Source organism: Haliotis rubra, unplaced genomic scaffold, assembly GCF_003918875.1.
Source record: "Haliotis rubra isolate DU_JTF1 unplaced genomic scaffold, ASM391887v1 Scf13, whole genome shotgun sequence".
Lineage (NCBI taxonomy): Eukaryota > Metazoa > Mollusca > Gastropoda > Lepetellida > Haliotidae > Haliotis > Haliotis rubra.
The window spans coordinates 1,982,497-2,008,030 of NW_025765225.1; the positions used below are offsets into that span (position 1 = coordinate 1,982,497).

General features: G+C 38.4%; 1 protein-coding gene across 2 annotated transcripts in view; it reads left to right on the forward strand.

Annotated features, from left to right (window-relative positions):
- The window catches only part of LOC124267110 (beta-1,4-N-acetylgalactosaminyltransferase bre-4-like), a 28,749-nt gene extending 15,648 nt beyond the window's left edge, over positions 1-13,101 (forward strand). The window contains exons 5-7 of one of the 2 annotated variants that reach the window (XM_046701965.1): positions 2,664-2,756; positions 7,991-8,062; positions 12,626-13,101. In XM_046701965.1, the coding sequence (XP_046557921.1) occupies positions 2,664-2,756; positions 7,991-8,062; positions 12,626-12,689 (229 nt within the window). In that variant the 3' untranslated portion in view covers positions 12,690-13,101. Of the gene's footprint in view, positions 1-2,663; positions 2,757-7,990; positions 8,296-12,625 lie in introns of those variants that run through there. The other variant, XM_046701964.1, reaches the window with a different exon arrangement.
- The last annotated feature ends 12,433 nt before the right edge of the window (positions 13,102-25,534 follow it).

A 25,534-nucleotide genomic window follows, 5' to 3' on the forward strand; every position in this document is an offset into this window, starting at 1 on the left:
AGTTATTGGTTTTGATAATATTCACAAGTAAATGTGATCTGGCAAATATATGTTGATGTACATATATGTTGATGCAATATGTCTTAGTTTAACATTCATAATTTATTACATTAATTGATAAAACTATAGTTAATGCCTAATGTTTTATTTATCTGGGCTCATACCATTATTATCAAGGGTACAGCTTAATTAAGCCATATGCAACCAACCATAAAATGCATTGTTTTAAGCGGTCTGTCTTTTGGGAGGTCTGTCTTATGGGAGCCACTGTCATTGGATCCAAAACAATATCTTCTCGATTGCCTGATAACAGCTCTATTTTCACAGCAGAAGCAAACGCAATACTAACAGCTCTTAAATATATTAATAGACACCCCAAATATACACAATATATTATATTTTCAGATTCTCTTTCTTGCCTTCAGGCTATAATAAATCTTCCTTGTAAACATCCACTTTTAATTGAAATAATTGAATTGTATAATAATCTTGCAACTGGCCAATACGACATCGTCTTTTGTTGGTTACCCAGCCACGTTGTCATTTCTGGGAATACAATGGCCGATCTTGCTGCCAAGGCAGCACTCAACAAATCTGTGACACCACTTCTTATTCCATACTCTGATTACAAAGCTAGCATTAGAACTTACATCCATGATCTTATGAAAAAGAAGTGGGACACCCAAGTAGGTATTAACAAATTACATGAAATAAGACCCTATATTGGTTACACCTACTTTGGTTGTTATTCCAGATTTGAAGAGGTCATCATGCGACGATGTCGCATTGGCCATACAAGCTATACTCACAAATACTTCTTAAAAGGTGAAGATCCTCCGTTTTGTATCCCTTGTGATGAGAGAGTCACAGTCAAGTGTGTCATGCTTGACTGTGCTGAATTCTCAATCATAAGGGATAAGTATTTCAATGTGAAAACAGTTAAGGATCTTTTTAACAATGTTAATTTTCATGTAATTATTGGCTTTTTAAAAGAAATTGATTTAATAGACGAATTTTGAAGAATATGTTCTGTAGATAGATGTATTTTAATGATGGGTAGTTTAGATTAGTAACTTGTATTGTTAGTGGCTGTACCCTCAAAGGGGGTTAAAGTACTGTAAAATTATTGTCCCCCTGAGAGGGTACGTAAGTCCCAAAACATTTCAAGTAAATTTAAGTCTTCCAGGTTTTTAATCGTAGTATATTTGTCATTTTAATGTATGGCTAAGTCTCAGTATAAACGCCAATGGCTGGAGAGATGGTGTAAATCCAGCTAGGGTCCATGCAGGTAGGAAAGGTACTGTAAGTCCCCATGGTCCCTAGTATGGTGATTTACCTTCAGTTGTTGGCGATCTATAGCCTGTTTTTATCTTGTATTGTCCTAATAGTGCTATTAGTTTTAACCTTCCACACTAGTTTTAAATCTAATTGTGATATTCTTGTTGTTTTACTGTCCTTCGATGACAGGTTTTATAATATACACATATTCCATTTCAATGTATAATGTTCTCGTCACGATATGGCTGAAATATTGCCGATGTGACGTTAAATATTAACTTACTCACTCACTTATGGGAAGATACCGAAGGAAGACATTCTTGTCTAACATCTTCATATCTGTCACATATTAACAGGACACGAAATTCATCCTCGAGCAAATGTAAACCATTACTGTGACAATAAGAACAAATCCTATCAGCGTAACTGATGTTTTTTATGTCTACTTAACTCCACCGCTAAACGGAACTTATTACACCTAAATTGAGAAAAAACATGCTTATAATAATATGGAATATCTGGACTTAAGGATCTTTCTTTCATTCAACAAAGACTTAAATGTACCTTATACATTCCATTTTGATGAATTATATACAATGGAATGCCAATCGTGACATAAACTATCATATAACCTTTGCTTGAAAGTGGTCATGAATAAATTTACATTACCTACATCTTGGGATAATCATACAATACCAAAACCAAACTGATACAAAATATGCTGAACAGATGTAACCCAAGTATTTCTACCAACTTCATCCAATGACCTGAGTATTTGATAACACTGATACGGCAACCTATGAGTATGAAACTGAAGCAATCTACACCAATATTTCACACATCTAGACATATGGTGCTACCCAATGGAACTCACCTAAAGCCATAACATTGTTGGTATATTTACTAACTTTCAAAACCTTTTACAGAAGTATATTTGCACACTTTCTATCTGCCTACTGTTCGAAGTGCCCCAAATCTCTGCCCGATAAGAAAGGATAGGACAAATAGCTGCATCAATTTTTTTTAATATATCCAGACACGAAATTGCACGCAGGAAGCAAATGGGTTTTTTTCAGCAGTGGTTTCATTGGTTCTGTTATCTCAGTACAGATTAAGAAAATGTTTTGCGATGTAGTCGACAAATCCAAATAGTCGTTCCACTCCTTTTTTCTTCCGTCCCCAAGGCCCCTAGTATGGTGATCTACTTTGAGTTGTTGGCAATCCGTAGCCTGTTTTATATTATGTTGTCCCCTATACTTGAAACGTTTTAGAATTAATTACGATTTTTACATTTATATCTGTGATATTTTAGTTGTTTTTACTGTCCTTCGCCGACAGGTGTTTATAGTTTACCTTTTACTTATTTTGTATATGGTCATTTACAGATTGCAGAAGAAGCAGATGCCGTATGAACACAGCAAATATCCTCGTTACACTGCTTTGACGCATAAGAAAGATCCCCATCACACAAGGCAAGAGTAAGTAGAGTTGGCGCTGTCCACACTGCAAGACCATAGATTTAGTTTGAGTAAATGTATGGTAAGAAGGTTTGTGAGAAAACAGAATGTTCTTTTCTTTCCTCAGAGTTGAGAAGGAAATTTATGGTTATAAACTGTTTATGGAGACCTTGGTTCAAGCCATGACAGATGCCTCATGTCAGAGAAAGGTGGCCGGCAAGTTCTTGCGATGGATTAACATTCACACTCGACAAATGGAGAATGCCTTGTGTACACTGGAAATCTGCATGCTAGGTGCTACGGCAAGATTTGTTTGAGTGGCATTCTAGCAGTTGACAAGACTTTATGGATGATCAACTTCTTTATTTTGTCACAATATGGCTGCAATATTACCGATGTGACGTTAAGTTTTAACTCACTCACTCACTCACTTCTTTATTTTGACAAATGGTGACGTTTCGGTACAGATTCATATGCTTGAAAACGGTATAAGAATCTATACCTAAACGTCGCCATTTATCAAAATAAAGAAGTTGATCATCCATAAAGTCTTGTCATCCCGCTACGGCAAGAGTACCACAGTGGGCCAGTTTGTCTTCTTCGACTGCATAAAGCTGTTCATGTGTAGGACAAGTCGCGAATATTTTTGCATATTTTGCAGGGTTGGTCAAGACAGCCTAAACAAGGAAGGGCCCCCCAAATAATCGTGGCTTTGAGGACCACCCAAAAACGATCTTACCTAATACGCGTGCACAGATACTGGAGGGTCATTAAATTAGTGTACGAGTTGAAAGGAACTCTACTGATAACAGATGATTTGTTATCAGGCTATCAATTTCGAATGATTGACTTCAGAATTTGCTAATTTTGCAACTATAGAAGGCAGGTTTGAAGTGAGAGATTTTACATAGTAAGTAATGCAGTCTTCTAGGTTTCCACCATCACTACATGTGCGCCCTTGAGAGTGTGTACCAGCCAGTACCATCTCCTTTCCTGGTCTGTGCATCAAGCTGAAACAACATACTTCCAGTAGTCCTTTTTTTCTATCATTGAACTTGATGTATGAGCAACAGATTGGTTGATGAAGTACGGGTCCCAGTCACGTCTTGAATGCATCATATGGTACTACCAACGGTTTGGTGATGGCATGGAACTTCAGCACTGGAACAGGTTCCTCTGCAATTCATGGTCCTTTGGACCAGAGGAATTCAAATTCTTTCTTCAAGAGTGGTCTCATTGGTTCAGATTTCTCAGTACAGATTAAGAATATCTTTTGCAATGTAGTTGACAAATCCAAACAGTCGTTCCACTCCTTTTTTGTTCCGTCCCCATGGTCCCTAGTATGGTGATCTACCTTCAGTTTTTGGCGATCTTTAGCTTGTTGTTTATTTTGTATTGTATTGATATTTAGAAAGTTTTAGATTTACAAACTAGTTGTATATTCACATCTGTGATCGTCTTGTGGTTTTTACTGTCCTTTGTTGTTATAATTTAACTTGGGTTGTAATTTCCGCAATAGTTAGAAGGTTAAAGTGTTCACTAGCTATTACCTTATTCAGATTTTTAATCCTGAAGATTGGTTTATGGTCTACTTTCTTGATGACACCTTGACTAACCTTATGAGAGAAAGAGGTCTTCAATTTCTGTGTGCAGTTATCGCTTTCTTGGGAGGATCCATGACTAGTGGTTCTGTTGGTTCTAACTCAATATGACATGAATCATCTAACACGAGAAGTTCATGAGTGAGTTTTGCAACACAATAACGGAATTTGTGTTGTGTCAGTTTTCAACTTGTTAATTTCTGCAGATGTATTTTTCATTGTTCTCTGTAGTTTGAAAATTGCTAACTGGAATAATGTTTTCCTGTGGTCGCGAGTAAACATCGAATTTGAAATCTGTTCCTTATCCTGGTAAAGATACATGCACATAATATTTCCAGAGTTTTGGCTTTCATTTATCTTGTACTGGTCCTGTGAATAGATTCTTATTAACTATAGTCTGTTTCTTCACTGTATGTAGTCATCCCTGTCATCAAATTACATGTGAACAATAGAAAGGCAATTTTAAACGTCGCTAGGCAAACTCTAAACGGATTTACCTAGTCAGGTCAAAAGGTCTAAAAAGCATATAAGGAACTTTCATCATTTCCGAACACACTTGGGCGAATTCAATCGATATAATCAAAGTAAAATTGATGGACTATAGTCCACTCGGCCGTCCTGTGCGTTGGTGCTTTTTCTTTCTCTCACTGATACAATTCAGAATAAATAACTGAACATTTAGAAAATGTGCTATATTGCCATTAACAAGTAACGCTGAAGCCACTCCCGACTGGGAGACACCTGCTTTATTACAACATATTCCGTCATTTGCGACTTTGTCATGGTTGTTGAAAAGACAAAGAACCTTTCCGCTTTCTACCCAATCCCAATCAAAGTAAATATTCCTTTGTGAGTGATTGAGTGAGCTGAAATTTTACATCGCATCGGCAATATTACAGCCATATAGCGATGAAAACAAGGTACATGTAATCAATTTATATAGCTGTCGACAAAGGACAGTAAAACCAACTAGACTATCACAGATATATACTTAAAATGAGTAACTAAATCTGAAATACTTTAACTATAGAGGACGATACAATATAAAAACAGGCTATTGATCGCCAACAACTGAATGTAGATCACCATACTAGGGTCCATGGGGACTTACAGTGCCTTTGCTGCCTGCATGGACCTTAGTTGGATTTACACCATCCCTTCAGCCGCTGGCGATTGCAGGAAAAGTTTAGCCGAATTTTAAAAGAACAAATATACTACGTTTAAAAATCTGGTAAGCTTAAGTTAAGTTTTGGGACTTACGTACCCTCTCAAGACAATAATATTGCGATAATTTAACCCCCTTCCAGCATACAGCCACTAACAATCGCAGTTGCTTATTTATACTACCATGTTTAAAATACCATTTATCTATTTACAAATCATTTAACAAATCTAATTCTTTTAAAAATGCAATAATTAAATGAGAACTGACATTATTAAAAAGATCCTTCATAGTTCGTGATTTGAAATAGTTATCCCTTGTGATGGAAAATATTCCTTTGTATCAAGGCGCATTGTCTACGCCCTTATAAAATGGTGTTTAGGACCAATGTGGACATTGTGCTCAGGCAATTAGCTTATATTTTACTTTTCATTTGTGTTCAGCTTCTGTGCGTGTGTGTCTACTTCCCGATTTAGTCAATCAATCAATCAGTCAATCTTTATTCATACTCAAGGCCACAGGCCCATAGTATACAAGAACATAGTACACAATATCATAGAAAAGAATAAAAATAGTCAAATCACAATATGTCATATCGCATCAAAATGTATCACATCATATAACATCGCATTACACATACTTTGTCGTATCACATCATATCATAACACCCCATATTACATCATGTCATATCATACCATGTATCATATCATATCATATCATATCATATATCATATCGCACCACATCATACCATATCGTAACAAATAACAATATGAGTACATACATTCTATGAATTATTATGTTTATTTCTTAGAGACAATGCCTGATAGATAAAGGTTGACAACTTACGGATAAGAACATTGTCATCAGTACTCATTAACAAAGAAAATTTCTCCCTATCGGGATATACAGAACAATATCTTGGGACATTTTTTTTTCTTAACTCACAATATAATGGGCAAATTAAGAGGAAGTGATATTCATCTTCTACACAATTAAGATCACAAAATGTACAAATTCTATTTTCCCTCTCTATTTTATGATATCTCCCTGTTTCGATTGCCAAGTCATGTGAGGAACACCTAAACCGAGCAAAAGCCTTTCGAAATTTCTTGATATTTAGTGACAGCAGATAATTCTCTGTGTATATATGGGATTTAAACATTCTATAATAGAAACATTTACTTCACAATGACAGTGCTCCTACCCATTCTTGTGTATATATATCTTTGAGCCTTTGAGTAACATTATTCACAAAATTTGCATGAAAGTCAACATTTTGCCTTTGCCATACCTCCCCAAAACCTATTGTATTTAACAATTCTCGAATGTTAGTCACCCAGTTAGTCTTCCCGTTGTTATCGTACATTAACATCATATCATAACACTGTCTAGGGTATCTATCAGATGGCATATATAACAGACGTATCCAATATTTTATTATTCTAGCTTTAGCAAAAATGTGTATGGGAAATCTTCCATAATCTCCATATACCATGGCATTAGGTGTACTTACTTTCCCTCCTAAAAAATTCTTGCAAGTATATAAATGTATTTTCTCAATTACGTCAAAATTACTGAAACCCCATACCTCTGAACCATACAATAGAATAGGAAGGATTTTTGTATCAAATATTTTGAAAAAAGAATGATAATCAATATCTACGAGTTTGTGAATACTTTTGAGAACCCCAATAAGTACCTTTTTGACTAGTGTGGAACAATATATAGCATGTGCTGAAAAGCCAAGACGATTAGTGAAGTAGACTCCAAGGTATTTATATGATTGTGTGACTTGGAACGGCTCTCCTTTATAATGTGTGTCTACTTCCCGATTTAGTCGTACTGGAACCAACTGTCGTTCCATTTAGATTAAAAATATTAGGAAATTGTTTACATTAAACAATACAGACAAGCAGTAGGTTTCTTTGCTATCAAATTACATTTAAATATGCAGTTACATTTTCAATGTGTGTACACACATTCAAGTACAGATGTCTTCACTTGTATCTGTATTTGCTTCTCACATCTTTCTTTTCTGCGGTGATATATTCTTATAGTGAGGCACAGCTTACAAATTCGTTCATAAGGAAATATCCTCCTTTTGGGAATACATGCAGTTCCCTTTGAAATGACCAAATCTCTGTGTGTTCCCGGATCTTATCTGTGCAAAGTCAAGAAAACACATGAAATGGAAAATATAGGTATGTTTAAACATTCACTGATTATAAGGTCTGACGTTTACACACTTATTAATTGTGTAAGAAAGCTTAGATGTTACCGTATCCTTCATGGTGAATTCCAGATTCAATTCCAGCAGATTGTGAATGGCTATGACTTCCAGTGTAAACACTATCATAAAGGTTTTCAGACGTTCTTTATCAAGAATTTATGCAAACACTACTATGTAAAATACAATATTCATCGAGGGAATATAAATGTACTGGATTATATTTTGTGTCAGGTAATAATGTTTCATACGTTTTATTTTCAGAATGGCTGTCTATAGAACAAGCCGTGAACGGTTTGGCAAGGACGGTCTCAACAGTATGGAACGGCTATATCGGTTAATATCTGTGGAAAAACGTCCTCTATACACCCGAATATATGTTTCTGTCAATCAAACAGAAGTACTTACTCGGCTGAAGCACTTTGGCATCGATTTATGAATGCTTCAATATTTGCATATTTTACTGAACAATAATACAGTGTAGTGTGCAAAGTTAGGGCTACTGCTTCCGCCTAGCAGATTCTTCATGTTTTGTCTGTTCGGGTAAGAGTATATTACCCCGAACTCTATCCTTAGTTCTTATTTCCACTTTCCCTATCAGCTACCCCGTTAAGACCTCTATAGTTGGGCAGCTGGTTAACTATGTCCATTAACGAATTAATCCAAAGTAATTTGAGGAAATTCAGAACAAATTTGATCTCGTTTCGAGTTTCGCACATAAAGTGTCTACTGTATATGTGCATAAAGGTAAACATTCAGGTGCTGATGACTTGGGTAAAAGGCCACTAATTATTGGCATTAGATCAACTCTTCACGATCGGAATTCAGTCCTGCACGAGTCTCTAATTGAAAACCGATAAAGTGTGCCAAGTAAAGTGTACTACTCCGGTTCACTCATATTATGACTACTCCCAATTTGACTACCCGTCCAATACACAATATGTTTCAGTAAAATGGGTTTTTAAAATTATTAGCTCTCTCCCCTCTATCAGGTAGGCTGTTCCATCGTGATTGGCAACATTCAGGAAAAGCATGATAAATATGCGGACCTCGCCTGTGAAATGTCTCGCTTGCATCCCAAATACACTGTCGTCAGACGCCCCATTATTCTCGGTGCCCTTGGTTTGGTACCTCCTGATCTCTTGGCGCAGATCAGGAGAGTGCCCGGGTTTTCCACCGGAAGCACAGCCCTTCTGACACTCTGGGTAATGCAGAAGGCTGCAGTGTTGGGGAGTCTACATATTCTCCGGAAACTTCTTGGTGGGTTCGACTAGGCAGTGTTTCCTGGGAGAAGTCCATTCACTGTCTGGGCTGCGTGTAGAGGGGGCAAGGGCCCTGAGCTGATGATGAGCCTTACCAGGATCACCCGAACCCTCTCTGCTGCATTTTCATCTTTAATCTGTAAAATATATATAATCATTTATAGCTGTACCAGGTTCATACAATATCTATTCAGTTAATTTCATAATTATGTTTATCATCCAAAACTGTGTTCCACAGGAGATATCGCTTGTGTGAGATCAAACGATATCTCCTAGGAGATATCGTTTTGACAGTAGATTTTGTACAATGCCCTGACAATGCTATGACGTCATGTACTTGATGACGTCACAATGCTATGACATCACTGCACTGCAAGTGTAATGGCAGTACCGTGTTGAGAGATGTACATATTTCATTGAAAATTAATGAAAAGTGATTTTGGATGATAAATAGAATCTCACCCTCGTGTCTTCTGATATCAAATATATCAACACTCGTTGATAAAAGTTAAAATATCCTCGGCAAGCCTGGGATATTTGTAACTTTATCAACTTGTGTTGATATAATTGATATCAGAAGACACTTGGGTGAGATTCTATATATACTTCAAGGCGGCTTGAAAATAGAATTGATTCATTCAGTATACAAAGTTTTAATCAGAGTAGTGGAGTTATCACCAAACATCAAAACAAACAATGAATGATCACAAGATCTCTGATTCACTTAGCTTCTAATGATTCAAAGACGGATAGCCCCTGGGAGTCTCCGTAATAGGTTTATTTCAAAGAGTAGACAAACTGTACAGATATAGTACATTATTAAGTGTAGGGGTGCTCCATTATACATTTATGTTCATGAGTAGACAAAATGGGAGTTAGTCGCGTTGGGAGTAGTCATAATGGGAAGATACCGCTACTCCCATATAAGATACAGACTCAGTAATGTGTACAACCTTACTTCGGAGATAGTTGTAATACTATATCAACCATCACGTGGTTCTTGCACCAACACCCAAAAAAATCGTAGATATCTAATTGATATTTTACTCGTGCTTCCGTAGTTCAGCAGGGTGCCGGTGCTCACAGTAAGAAAAAATAATGAAGCTTGTGAAAAGTAAAACTACGTTATGACGTTATGAGGCCAATTTAGCTGTGTCGTCGATATCCTTCAAGCCAGTGCTTTGTAAGTTCGCACCTTGACTGTACCCTTGAGAATTGGCACGTAATTGTGGCTATTTCTGATACATATAATAAACAATTTTGATAACTCATTTGTGGTTGTTGTTGTACTTTCCACTGACAAAAGACAAATTACCACCAAGCTCAATCAGACATTGCTGAAATCCGTATCGTGCAAAATATGGTTCCTCTTGGACATTCATTTTGAAAGCAAGAACCTTGCATTTCACTATCAACAACGTGTTTGAGTTTAAAAAATGCAGCAACACCGACATCATGATTCAAATGCATTTGATGCAGACCAAAGAAAAACATCTCTGATCTGGCTTTATATCGTCTGTAGTAATGTATTCAGAGGTCGGGCTTCACACGTTGTACTTCATCATTGTTCGCCATTAGTTTTTGGAAAATTAAGATTAATGGAAAAGGAATTGACTCAAATGTACCCCAAACGTGCTAAATGTGCAGATAAAACACCTCCACACCTGGAATTTTAACTGCTCCCAAGGGATCAGCAGCCATCACAGTCATTAATTATATCATATATAACACAACTGAAGCAAGGGCTAAATACAGGCAGAGTTTGTTGATCGTTTGAAGGGTACTGTGCATCTTGGTGTGTAAAATAGCTCTGACCTAATGCACACATCCTTGTTTCCGTCGACCCCTGCTGTCTTTGTAACCTTTCAATGTTGAACATCTGGACCTTGACACTGGACTTCATCACACTGGACTTCATCACACTGGACTTCATCACACTGACTTAAGAATTCCTTTTGGGCACTGTCTACAATTTGGGTGAAGCTGACGCCACCGTTGTGGCCAAACCGATAACCTGGGAAGAAATATCTAAACGTTCTAGGAAAAACACATGTATACACATGCTCATCAATAATGTGACCACCTACTCTTTACTCCAAAATCCACCCACCCACTTTCTCTCTCACCTGCTTAGAATCATTCACTTTCTCCTCGATCATTCAGTTACCCCTCACACTCATGTACCACTCACTCAATCTTCAGACACTCCTTGATTCTCACTTATCCTCCCATTCACTCACTCACAACGCCTTAATCCCCATGTTCACTCATGTACGCACGTTTGCTGTATTCAGTCCTTAAGCTCTCATTTACCTGTCACTCGAAAAAATCCTGGTTAGAATTCCAAATGCATGTCATAAGAGGATCGGGTAGTCAGCTCGCTCGCCTGGTTGACACATGTCATCGTATCCCATTTGCGTAGATCGATGCTCATGCTGTTGATAACTGGAATGTCTGGTCTCGACTCGATTATTTACAAGCCGCCGCCACAGAGCTGGACTATTCCTTATTATGTCTACCAGTTTCAATTCTCATTTTATTCTCCGTACATTATTAAGAGCTTGCAACTGCACATTGTAACGTTTTCTAACACCTAACATATCTGTAATTGGGCATAGCTAAGATTTTACGCCAATATGAAATCACTCTTTTAGATGCAAAACATATACAGAGGACAGCGGCCAATATCCCGCCATTTTTAAAACAACAGCCTTCGTTTTACTTAAGTTAACAGACAACCTGTAATCATCACAAAACGATTTTAAAATATCTATGCACTTTTAAAGACCAAAAATAATATCAAAATTGAGAATAACATCATCAGCAAACGATACTAAGAATAATTCCACTAATTCCGGTTGCATTTGAATACCCTGCGAAAAATTAGACTCTATTTCCTTTGCAAGATCATTAATAAACATCGAAAACAAAAGGGGACTTAAGATACAACCTTGTCTTAATCAAAAAGAACAATCAAACGATTGAGAACATCCGCAACTAGTACAGGCCTTAACACAGTCATAAATGGATTGCAATGATAATCCCTTCGTAAACTTGGAGGATCCAAAGGTTAACATGGATCATTGTTTGTATACAGGGTAACTTTGGTAATACAGTGATATCTGATGGCATTGCATTGTCATTGGTGAATATTGAAAACCAATACACTGTCAATATATGTAATACAGCCGAAAGTTCTCGTAGTGAGCAATTGAAACAATGAGGGCAAATCCTATGGTCTGGAGTTATTCGTGGGTTAACACCGTTGCCAGCTCCAACAAGGGAGTTCAATCCATGTCCAAAAGTAGGCATGTTCAAATGAGGGTACATGTATATAAGATAATATAACCCCGAAGTTTGTACACAGGACATTACCCTAAACATTCATTGTAAAGTTATAACATGGTTAAACGGTGTTTGGAAAGGGACATAACTCAAGCGGTTTATTCTAATAGTAAAAGGGAGGTAACTGCTTTCGGGCTGAATCTTACTTCTCTTTCTCGCAACGCCATGACAGGCGTGTTATGTTTCATTCCCTTCCGAACCCCACCCTATAATATGGAATATTGATGTTTTATTGAGTCTTTTGTTGTATGTTACACATACAGAAATACTGCCTATAGGTTCTCTGTTGCAGACACTGTAGCCTTCTGTTACGGTCAGCTGGAGACGAGCGGCGACAAAGTAACACCGCGGCATAGTACGTGCAGTCTGGGCATAGTAATTTTACCAACCTTTCATTGGATTAGTACCATTGGTGTACTATTTGTACCATTGGAGTACCGTTTGTACCACTGGAGTAAGTACCATTGAGGTACCGTTTGTACTAGAGTAGTACAGTGTTTTTACCCTTGTAAGGTTGGCTAGCAGGCTAGCATAATGATAACATGCATTGTGTACTTTTCAGGCCTCTTTTGGTTTACCCTGGGCCGTTGTTATCATTATTCCGCTTTAGGGTAATGGGGCTATTGTAGCTCCATCCTCTTAGCGACATACTTTCTGCCTTATGCTGTAAAGCCGGTAGTCTCTATATCTTTTGGTCTCGCCCTGGCTGTGGGTGTTGTGCAATTTTACTCGCTACGTTGTAATTACATGAATATAGCCGTGAATTAATTTCTGTCTCAGTTTATTATTTTCAAAGCGTTCTTGAAATAATCGAAACACAAGTACAATCAAAGTAATACAAAACACTGGGACAACCTAGCAGAGAAGCGAGTAATGTTATTAATCCATTGGCTTACCTATCAGCATTATATTTATATAGAGTGTTTGTAGATTTTGAAGGTATCACCATATGTGCACTTTTTGTTGACGAAATGGGTTGACACTGATATTTGCCTGGAGTACCTGCACATGTGAATCGTGATGTCAGATTCGGACGTCAGCTCAACAGTGAAGACTGTAATAAAACCGAGACCAAGGAGGCGATCAGAAAATACCATGGCACATTTCTTGTTGAATCTGAAATCTGAAAATAAAACACCTGAACAACTAAATATATCATTAAATGCTATAACCAAATGTTCAAAACTACCTAATATAGCATTGCCTAACTTCTGTACAGGTCCACACAAATCCAACAGTATTACCAGGACTACGGCCTCCGTTTCAGTACGGTACACATGATTTCGGAATTATACTTTACTTCTGCAGAATCACAGTGGTTGCCGAATTAGTGCTGAACTGCTGGGGAAATACTGTTTTAAATATTAACCCTTGTTTCTCTCTTGTCGACTACTGACCAGGCTAGGTAATATTAAATTAATAAAACCCTTAGCTGCTTTGGTTACTAAAATGTTTAATAGACGTAAACGCACTTTGTACTCAAATACACCACACTTCACTGTTACTTATCAAGCTGTGATATTTTATTCACTACTATCTGTTTTAGGTATAATGTAGTGTCTTGTGTCTCTTAGGCCATATGGCCAGATTTTATATTTCAATGAGGGTTTTAAAGTGTCTATGTATGTTTTATGCATAACATTTGACACACAAATAAAATATTTTCATCTTTTCTTCTAACACAGGATTATTACGAAAGAAAAGCGACACCTTCACATATTGTTACAGACAGTCCTCACACCATAGTAGTGCGGCAATCAAATCCACTTTTGGGGCACAGCCTTGCACTGGTGTCTATAGTAGGTTTCTTTGTGAATTTTGCATCTCAAGACTATGTATTTAGAGAAACTTATTACTGGACCTCCATCAGCATTGAGTTGCGAAATATAATTAAACCGATTTATGTATGTAAGCAACGTATCTCTTTTTGGTGTCTAGCTGTAAACAATTACAGTCTAACTTAAAATAAACAAAATTTCCTCAACAACAACACATTTTTGTACTTCCTGATGATGTCATCGTTTAAAGCTGGCCACAACCACTTCATTGGAAAGTTAATTTTTGCTCTATTAGTAAGTACATTAGATGGTGAATGCATGCTTGACTTATACTAATGTTAATATTATATATTCATGTTGGTCAGGGTTTTTTTCAAGGCTTAGCCAAGTAAGTTGAATTATATGTGTGTGGTTATATTTTAATTTCAAAGAGGCATGGGTAGCATAATTAAGTTAATAGCTGTACGTACACGTGGATGTAGACATTCTGAATGTGTGTGTACAGCTACTTGTTGTCAATATATTCGCCTTGCTACAAACAGAATGACATCCTGTTCTATTTAAATCACATTCCGTTTAGTTATAGATGACAAATGGCTTGAGATCACTTGTTTCTCTAAGCATTGGCCTTTTATCAGTACAGAACAGTCGCATAAAATCTCTTGTTTTAGATAAAGTGCCATGGAGAGAAGTTGCTAATTTGATTGGATTTTGGTGATACATCAGAGTTTGCAAGTAGCACTGTCTTTGATCTCATTCCAGTTTGTCGCCAAAATTAGACAATACTCTACCAGCTCTGCTCATAGGTAACATCATTACACCTGTATTAAAAAAAACATCCAACTCAACTGCAGATCAGCCTGGCTATACGTTTGTGGGACTCCAAGGAATTGGTGAAGACGATGAATTATTTTGGAGTGTCTTGTACCTATGGTGAACTATTGCGCTTCAAAAAGTCTGCAGCTGCAGCAGCAGCTACAAGTTCTGATTTAACAGCCATTTTCAAAGTCGAGGATGGTCTTGTTCAAGTTGTGGTGGACAAATTTGATGCAGAAATGGCATCTCAAAATGGTAAATTGTCGACTCATTCGTTAGCTGTTCTCTTAACCCAGCCTAGTGCTGGCTCAACGTATCAGGAACACAACATACGCCGGCTAAAGAAAACTGGGATGTCGAAAGATATTGATTATAAGCTTGATATTGTCAGGTACAATGGACCCAAGAAACCAAAGTTTCCACCTCAGTTTCCACCTCAGGCATGTACCCTCACTGAAAATACTAGCCCATAAGTGTCTGGCACTGCAGAGAGCAAGGGAGCATGACTTCACTTTTCTGAAACATGTGATAGCGAGTTATGACTGTCCTGACTTCATTGTGTACAATACTCACTTGTGTCGTGAACAAGGAAGATCTCTTGGGCCGAAGACTAAAGCAGTTTATCTGGCATTGATTGAAATGCCACCAGCTCATCCCGATACCATCATTACTGCAATGAACAAAGCACAGCAGTTAACAGAAAAACTTGGACAAAATTGTACTGTGTTCACCGCTGATCAACTTTACAGAGTTGCAGTGGATGTTCAATGGGCTCATCCAGATCTACTTCCAAATCTGATCCCAAGATTGGGTGGAATGCATATGCTGATGAGTTTTGTGGGTGCTATTGGAACATTGATGACTGAGACTGGCCTGTCAGAAATTTTGAAGTCTGTCTTTGGAGGTGTCGAAAATATGTTTTGTTCCGATGAACATGAGAGCTATGCGCATGGTTGCCGAGGAGCTGCTTAGAGATGTTATTGGTAAAACTCAGCTGAAGGGCCATCATGATTTTATGAATGTTCTGGAAGGCCTGGCACCCTAAAGTCGCACTTCAAAAACGTGGGTTGATGTGTTCATAAAACCAGTCCTTATAATGATGTTGTATGTACGGGCAGAGCGAGAAGGTGATTGGCCTCTTCACCTGCAGGAAGTGAAACTGATGATGCCATACTTCTTTGCATCTAGGCACGTCAACTATGCTAGATATGGTCTGTATTATCTGAGGAGCATGGAGGAGTTGCCAGATAGCATACTAGAACAATTCATGAGGGGTGCTCATGTAATGCGGCATGTACCAGGATTATGGAATGGTCTGTGGAGTGACATGTTTATTGAGACGACTTTTATGCGGTATGGGCATGGGAAATCTGGCATAATTGGCATTACATTGAAACCCGAGACTCTGAAGACATGGACACTTAAGTCTGCATCTAAGTGACCGACTACTTGAAGATTTATCAATTCTGAGAGAGAATGAAAAACCATCTTGTGTTCAAAAAGCTCACAAAGAAGAAGCCAATGGACGAATATCTGCTGACCAGGCTGACAGGGAGGGTCTGCGAAAGAAGTTGGAGATGTGTATCAATCCACTAGACCTAGAATAGCATACACAGACCATCATGAATATCGTGAATGGAATGATTGGTCCATCTTTAGTGAATGTTGACGTAGCAATTGATATTGGAACCAGACAAATGGGGGAGTTTGAGATGTTTTTTTATGACAGTATCCCAATGAAAGTTGAAACAATGGCAGTGACAAAGAAGTCAGTCATGGTGGCAGACAGCAAGGTGTACAATACAGAGCTGATTTACACCAGAGTGGTGGGACTTCAGGCCACTTCACGAGATATTAACATCAGTGAAGTTGTATCATGTGAGCTATCACCTGTACTAACTGCATTATTCAATGACTCTGGAGAGGTTCGAATTTCTAATTCAAAGTCAGATTTGAAAAACCTGACCAAGCCAGACATTCAACACCAGAAGCAACCTGCACTGTAATTGACGGCTGTGCGCTCCTCTGGATTCCTCGGTAGCCTTCGTCCTCCTCTACACAAAAGCCAATAGTAATGGACTTTGTGAAGAAGTTCAAGCATCATATACTGGAGAAGATGAAGTCTGGTGACGCATATTTAGTCTTTGACAGGAATGAAGAATTCAGTACAAAGTCTTCCACCAAAACCTCCAGAGTGGCAGAAGGATGTGAAGCATTTCAGCTATGTCTCACATCACCCTTGCCCTCTCAAAAAGTGCCTCTTACTATCACACAAAACCAAAAGGAATTGATAGACATCATATGCAAAGATCTTCAGAATGATACAGATTTTCACCTGGAGAATACGGAAAAGCACAAGCTCATGATAACTGTCCAAGAGAAGAGTCCTGTTGAAATCAGTTGTGGTGGTGTGGTCATACGAAGACATTATGCAGCAAGCCATGCAGGTCGCAGTCAATGAGCAGATGCATGTGATTATTCTTGGAGACGATACAGATGTCTATGACCTCCTACTTCATCATTACTTGCAACAAGGCTTACAATTACTAATGGTGATGGCATCACCTATTAGAGAGAGAAAGGTAATTGATATACAAGCTACTGTGGAGAAGCATCGTGATATAATTCCATCATTATTGGCTGGTCATGCTCTATCTGGCTGTGACACTGTGGCAGCATGCTATGGAGTAGGGAAAGGAAAAATACTGAAAGTGCTGAGAAAGAATGTGTCTTTTGACAAGATCGGCTGTGATGGCGCAAGCGACCAGATTCACAGCTGAATGTTATGTACAGCCAATGGCTACATCCATGTCAGAAGCAAGAGTTAGTGTATGGACTGCTCAAATTGGGAAGCCTGGACTAGCACATGTTCCCAATGCCTCACTGCCACCAACTACAGAATCATTTGCTGAGAATGTCAAGAGAGCTCATTTGCAAACCTTTCTTTGGAAGAATGCACTGCGATTTGATCCTCAGAAGTTGGAAGCCACAGACTATGGATGGTTTAAAGAACAGAGTATGAAGTCATTGCGACTAACAACAGTACCTGCAGAAACTCCCCTAGCTCCCAGTAAGATCTTACAGATGATCAGGTGTTCCTGCTCAATGGGATACCCCATGCAAGTCTTCAACATGTGGATGTCAAGGAGCGAAACTAGCCTGCACAATGTTCTGTGCTTGCCACACATGAACTGCATGTTACAATGAACAAACAGTAACATCACAATAAAAACATTGCCATTTTGTGCGAATCAACTCTCATAGTTCACTTTTTAAAGAATATTTTATTCCAATCGCTTTAACTAATGACAGTTATATCCCTAACATTTGACGTCAACTAGAAAGTTCACATTTTTTGTGTGAAAAATAACATCCAAATTTTTCAAGTGGGAATTTCTTATCAAAGCTGACTTTCAGCTTTACAATACCCTCGCTTCCTACAAATTATATGTATCATAAAAACTAATCCTACATTAGACCTTGAATATCCTCCACTGAAATCGTATGCATGTTTCACAAAGGAATTTGCCTCAGCTTCTTATCTTTGCAATACCCGAATTTCTGTCTTGCGTCTGTTGTTGTAACATGAAAATACCCTTGATTGATTGTGCTTTTAGCCACGCTGTAACAACATTGTTAGAAGGGTAAACAAGACATAGGGTTTAAGGTTGTTTGTCTAAACAAAGGGCTCAATGAGATCATATCAGAAATCTACGTATTTGTTGTGATTAAGACACGTCAGTGATCTTGGCTGATTGGATATGTCTGATGATAATCGGGATTAGTTGACAGATGTGTCTCTGTGTCTGACGATGTAACACTTTCCACCATATTTAATCGATCATCCTCTATACTATGGCAGTTTAACTCAGGTTTTCAAATCGTCTACTGTTACCAGAAAAGCATGGATTCCTCTGCTCTTGGTGTCATGTCCAAACAGTTGGTGGATTACTCATTTACCGACTCTTGTCTTTCCCTGGATACCTTCAGTCAGAGGTCACTGCCTGTGCTGGAGTACTCTAGAGTGGAGGGTGATGATACAGATTGCTTGGATTCTTCATCCGTTTTACAGAATCTACAATCGTATCTAACAGCAATGATGACGGAGACCCCAAGAAGCGTAGTAGACCACAGTGTCATGCAAAAGGGCAACATTAAGACTAGACTGATGCAGACACTTGAGTCGGAGAAGACAGAAGAGGAAAAGCGGAAGGCCAGGATCATTACGTCCGTTCTCAAAAGAAGCAAGATGAACAGATCACTTTTCAGACGATTCAGCCCTCGAAGAGTCACCATCAAACGTAGAGCAGCATTCCATCCTCTCAAATGTCAAGCTGGAACACCCAAATCAGCCAAACCTGCACGTCGGAGCAATGATGCCACATTAATAAATGAATTGCTGTGTTTCAAGCCCATGCAATAATCTGAGACGTTTTCGAATGGCTGTGAAACACCGGTCTCCTTTTCATTGAAAGTGCTACATTTACATGTTACTGTTGACTGTACCAAATAAATCATTTACAAGAACGATATATGTATGTTTTGTTTTCTCTTCATGAAATATACAAGAACCAGTAACAATGCATATGTCACATCTACACAATGTGTACATCTTATGGTAGACTATGCTAATCCCATTTATTTAATGTGCTAAATATATACATAGGTCAGAATTGGAAATGGACGATCTATATCAGCGCTATTCACAATACTGCAATCAAGACAAGTGGTAGGTGGTGTATACTGCAAAGTGCGAGGCTATGCTTTTGAAGTCAATGTAGTAATCTGTAAATATGAAACATCAGCGCCAGAGAATAATCGATCGGTCTCGGTTATGTGCCCAAACAGATTCCATTAGGTATGAAAGTCCACAATTACTATCAAAAACCACTGACATAGCTGGATCATTGGAATCAGTGTTGGGACTTGGTCTTTGGGAAAAGGGTAAACATGTCCTATACCGATACCCCGTCGATTTAAACTCTTCACACAGCTGTCTTATATATTAAATTTCGTACATCAACATATCGATGCAAACCATTATTATTTTTAGAAATTCATTTGTACGTTGAGGAATATATACCGGTACCCTAAGCCTCGATCAGTGTGTCGCGTTTGACGTTCACAGATGCTAAGTTTCATCGAATGAATGAGAAATTATTATTGTAGTTAGCACTGACATTTGAGAAAGAAAAGTAGCAGAATCCAAGCTATATGGAAGTGACAAATTCATGAAAATGTACACGACCAAACGTTAGCTAACACATTGTACAAAGATGGTAAACGTCTCGATAATGACGTCCGAGTACATTCATAACAACGTTACATTTACACACTCCTGACAATGACGCCCGAATACTATGTCCTTCTTGTCGCTGTGTAAACAAAACGAAACACGGCGAACTCGTGAATCCAATCCATTTTGTGCTTCTCAATGTGCTGTGGTTTGTGATACACATCTCACCAGAGTATGAAACATTTACTATTACATTACGTTCGAGGAAGTGACACGAAATCAACCACAGCCATATTGTGTCTGTTCAAAACAAGAAGTATTCCTTCCAGTTTTGTCTGTATCTTTTTGTCACCACTTTGCTGTTTCTGTCCCAAACATACCAAAACTTTGTGGTACGACATATATTTCCAAAAAGCTAAACACGACATGGCTCACCGACTTAAGAAATCGTTCAGCGTATATTTTCAGTTCAAAAAACGAGCTTAGTGTGGCATGATTCACATCTTGGCATGTTCTGATGGACAAAAACACCGAACAATAGTAGTTACAGCACGCGTTTACCAAGAACATCGATCGTTTAGAGGGAATAAGACCTCTGAGAGAGACTTTGATTCTGTTTTACTCAGTCTCTTTTCAGAATTGGTGATATCTACATCTTCCAACAGTTATGAACTGTTCATTCCTTTCCACATATCAACAATGCATCAGAAGAAATACGAGTGGTAACTGCAAGAAGTTTTATTCAGTAACAAATGGCATAGCACACAGGGAAATAACACAACAATAGTATGTAACAATTAACACTAACACTACAGGCAATTACAACCAAACATATTATAACATCATGTCGAAAGACAGTTTCGGAGTAAGACAGCTTTGGAAATAAGTACTGTGTTGTTCTTTGCCACACTCTTTAGGCTTTCTCATTGAACAACTGCGGAATCGGGATCTTCTCACACTCTTGATGGTTAGTCGTCGTGGACTGAAACGCCGAAATATTTCAGTATCCATGTTAACCTTTCGTAACGGCCTCCTGCACAACTGGACGCTTTTGCTCAGAAGGTGATATATATCTTTGTCGTCCATTGCTCTTCTTTTGACTTTATGAATCTGGGGTAACCGTTTCCTCTCCGTCTCCTCAGGAATATCTAAGCATATGCTGCTCTCATGGTCGCTCAGTGGGTAATCTACCAAGGGCGCATATCCCAGGTCAAAAGAGTCTTCAAAGGAAAGGCAACTCTCAGTGAATGAGTAGTCAACCAGAGACTTGTTTAACACTTTACACGAAGGGGAAGCCATGGTATTTCTCACAGTATCTTTGGTACAAATGATGAAGTCAAAGAGTAATGGAACACTGAGAAATATCAACCCTCGGAGTAGGTATTTATTCAGATATGCAAATGACACTGATCATGTTTGACACTGAGACAAGACAAGATTGGTGCCAATCACGGAAAGCTCACCACATGTTGTTACAGACAGTCCTCACACAATGGGGGATGATACAGTCAATCACTTTCAATCGTACTGTAAGTTCGAGTCCCCAGACGATTATGTGTCATTATTTGGAGGCAAGAAAAACGAAGTCAAGTGACGTTTAATGGCGTTGACGACGATGAAACGACGATAGACAAGATGGCAGTCGTGAACCGGCTGACAAGACATACAGGGTGTCAGGTTCAGTAGCAGTTTAGAACTAATATCCAGAAAGGAAAGGCTCAAATGTCAACATGCACTTAAATCCTCGCCATGCATTGTATTACACTAAAGAATATACTACAATGTGGAGATTAGTAGTCTGTTTTAGCGCCACATACATAATCACAATACTTCGTGTGTTGGATTTATCTGTTTCATGTTATGGGCAATTGTCATTTCTCTGTAAATTAAATTCCATTAGGTTAAATGGATAGTTTTCATCTTAATTGCCAAGGAATACCTTGTTCTCTCTTACTCAATTATGGTCTTAGTTTAATGAGACAAGTAATTCTCATTTCTGTGTTATTTGAAGTCAGTCATGTCATAGAGGTAGTTTCCATCGTTATGGGAATATAAATCCCTTGTTTATCTGATTAAGGTAAATCCTGTGTAACACATGACACAGTTATATCCCTAACATTTGAAGTCAATTAGAAGTGTTACATATTTTGTGTGAAAAATAACATCCAAATGTTTCAAGTGGGAATTTAGTATCAAAGCCGACTTTCAGCTTTACAATACCTTCGCTTCCTACAAATTATGTATCAAACTAATCCTACATTAGACCTTGAATTTCGTCAAGTGAAATCGTTTTCGTGTTTCACAAAAATACCCGAATTTCTGTACTGCGTCTATTGTTGTAACATGAAAATACCCTTGATTGATTGTGCTTTTAGCCACGCTGTAACAACATAGTTAGAAGGGTAAACAAGACATAGGGTTTAAGGTTGTTTGTCTAAACAAAGGGCTCAATGAGATCATATCAGAAATCTACGTATTTGTTGTGATTAAGACACGTCAGTGATCTTGGCTGATTGGATATGTCTGATGATAATCGGGATTAGTTGACAGATGTGTCTCTGTGTCTGACGATGTAACACTTTCCACCATATTTAATCGATCATCCTCTATACTATGGCAGTTTACCTCAGGTTTTCAAATCGTCTACTGTTACCAGAAAAGCATGGATTCCTCTGCTCTTGGTGTCATGTCCAAACAGTTGGTGGATTACTCATTTACCGACTCTTGTCTTTCCCTGGATACCTTCAGTCAGAGGTCACTGCCTGTGCTGGAGTACTCTAGAGTGGAGGGTGATGATACAGATTGCTTGGATTCTTCATCCGTTTTACAGAATCTACAATCGTATCTAACAGCAATGATGACGGAGACCCCAAGAAGCGTAGTAGACCACAGTGTCATGCAAAAGGGCAACATTAAGACTAGACTGATGCAGACACTTGAGTCGGAGAAGACAGAAGAGGAAAAGCGGAAGGCCAGGATCATTACGTCCGTTCTCAAAAGAGGCAAGATGAACAGATCACTTTTCAGACGATTCAGCCCTCGAAGAGTCACCATCAAACGTAGAGCAGCATTCCATCCTCTCAAATGTCAAGCTGGAACACCCAAATCAGCCAAACCTGCACGTCGGAGCAATGATGCCACATTAATAAATGAATTGCTGTGTTTCAAGCCCATGCAGTAATCTGAGACGTTTTCGAATGGCTGTGAAACACCGGTCTCCTTTTCATTGAAAGTGCTACATTTACATGTTACTGTTGACTGTACCAAATAAATCATTTACAAGAACGATATATGTATGTTTTGTTTTCTCTTCATGAAATATACAAGAACCAGTAACAATGCATATGTCACATCTACACAATGTGTACATCTTATGGTAGACTATGCTAATCCCATTTATTTTGTGTGCTAAATATATACATAGGTCAGAATTGGAAATGGACGATCTATATCAGCGCTATTCACAATACTGCAATCAAGACAAGTGGTAGGTGGTGTATACTGCAAAGTGCGAGGCTATGCTTTTGAAGTCAATGTAGTAATCTGTAAATATGAAACATCAGCGCCAGAGAATAATCGATCGGTCTCGGTTATGTGCCCAAACAGATTCCATTAGGTATGAAAGTCCACAATTACTATCAAAAACCACTGACATAGCTGGATCATTGGAATCAGTGTTGGGACTTGGTCTTTGGGAAAAGGGTAAACATGTCCTATACCGATACCCCGTCGATTTAAACTCTTCACACAGCTGTCTTATATATTAAATTTCGTACATCAACATATCGATGCAAACCATTATTATTTTTAGAAATTCATTTGTACGTTGAGAAATATATACCCTATGCCTCGATCGGTGTGTCGCGTTTGACGTTCACAGATGCTAAGTTTCATCGAATGAATGAGAAATTATTATTGTAGTTAGCACTGACATTTGAGAAAGAAAAGTAGCAGAATCCAAGCTATATGGAAGTGACAAATTCATGAAAATGTACACGACCAAACGTTAGCTAACACATTGTACAAAGATGGTAAACGTCTCGATAATGACGTCCGAGTACATTCATAACAACGTTACATTTACACACTCCTGACAATGACGCCCGAATACTATGTCCTTCTTGTCGCTGTGTAAACAAAACGAAACACGGCGAACTCGTGAATCCAATCCATTTTGTGCTTCTCAATGTGCTGTGGTTTGTGATACACATCTCACCAGAGTATGGAACATTTACTATTACATTACCTTCGAGGAAATGACACGAAATCAACCACAGCCATATTGTGTCTGTTCAAAACAAGAAGTATTCCTTCCAGTTTTTTGTCTGTATCTTTTGTCACCACTTTACTGTTTGTGTCCCAAACATACCAAAACTTTGTGGTACGACATATATTTCCAAAAAGCTAAACACGACATGGCTCACCGACTTAAGAAATCGTTCAGCGTATATTTTCAGTTCAAAAACGAGCTTAGTGTGGCATGATTCACATCTTGGCATGTTCTGATGGACAAAAACACCGAACAATAGTAGTTACAGCACGCGTTTATCAAGAACATCGATCGTTTAGAGGGAATAAGACCTCTGAGAGAGACTTTGATTCTGTTTTACTCAGTCTCTTTTCAGAATTGGTGATATCTATATCTTCCAACAGTTATGAACTGTTCATTCCTTTCCACATATCAACAATGCATCAGAAGAAATACGAGTGGTAACTGCAAGAAGTTTTATTCAGTAACAAATGGCATAGCACACAGGGAAATAACACAACAATAGTATGTAACAATTAACACTTACACCACAGGCAATTACAACCAAACATATTATAACATCATGTCGAAAGACAGTTTCGGAGTAAGACAGCTTTGGAAATAAGTACTGTGTTGTTCTTTGCCACACTCTTTAGGCTTTCTCATTGAACAACTGCGGAATCGGGATCTTCTCACACTCTTGATGGTTAGTCGTCGTGGACTGAAACGCCGAAATATTTCAGTATCCATGTTAACCTTTCGTAACGGCCGCCTGCACAACTGGACGCTTTTGCTCAGAAGGTGATATATATCTTTGTCGTCCATTGTTCTTCTTTCGACTTTATGAATCTGGGGTAACCGTTTCCTCTCCGTCTCCTCAGGAATATCTAAGCATATGCTGCTCTCATGGTCGCTCAGTGGGTAATCTACCAAGGGCGCATATCCCAGGTCAAAAGAGTCTTCAAAGGAAAGGCAACTCTCAGTGAATGAGTAGTCAACCAGAGACTTGTTTAACACTTTACACGAAGGGGAAGCCATGGTATTTCTCACAGTATCTTTGGTACAAATGATGAAGTCAAAGAGTAATGGAACACTGAGAAATATCAACCCTCGGAGACGGTA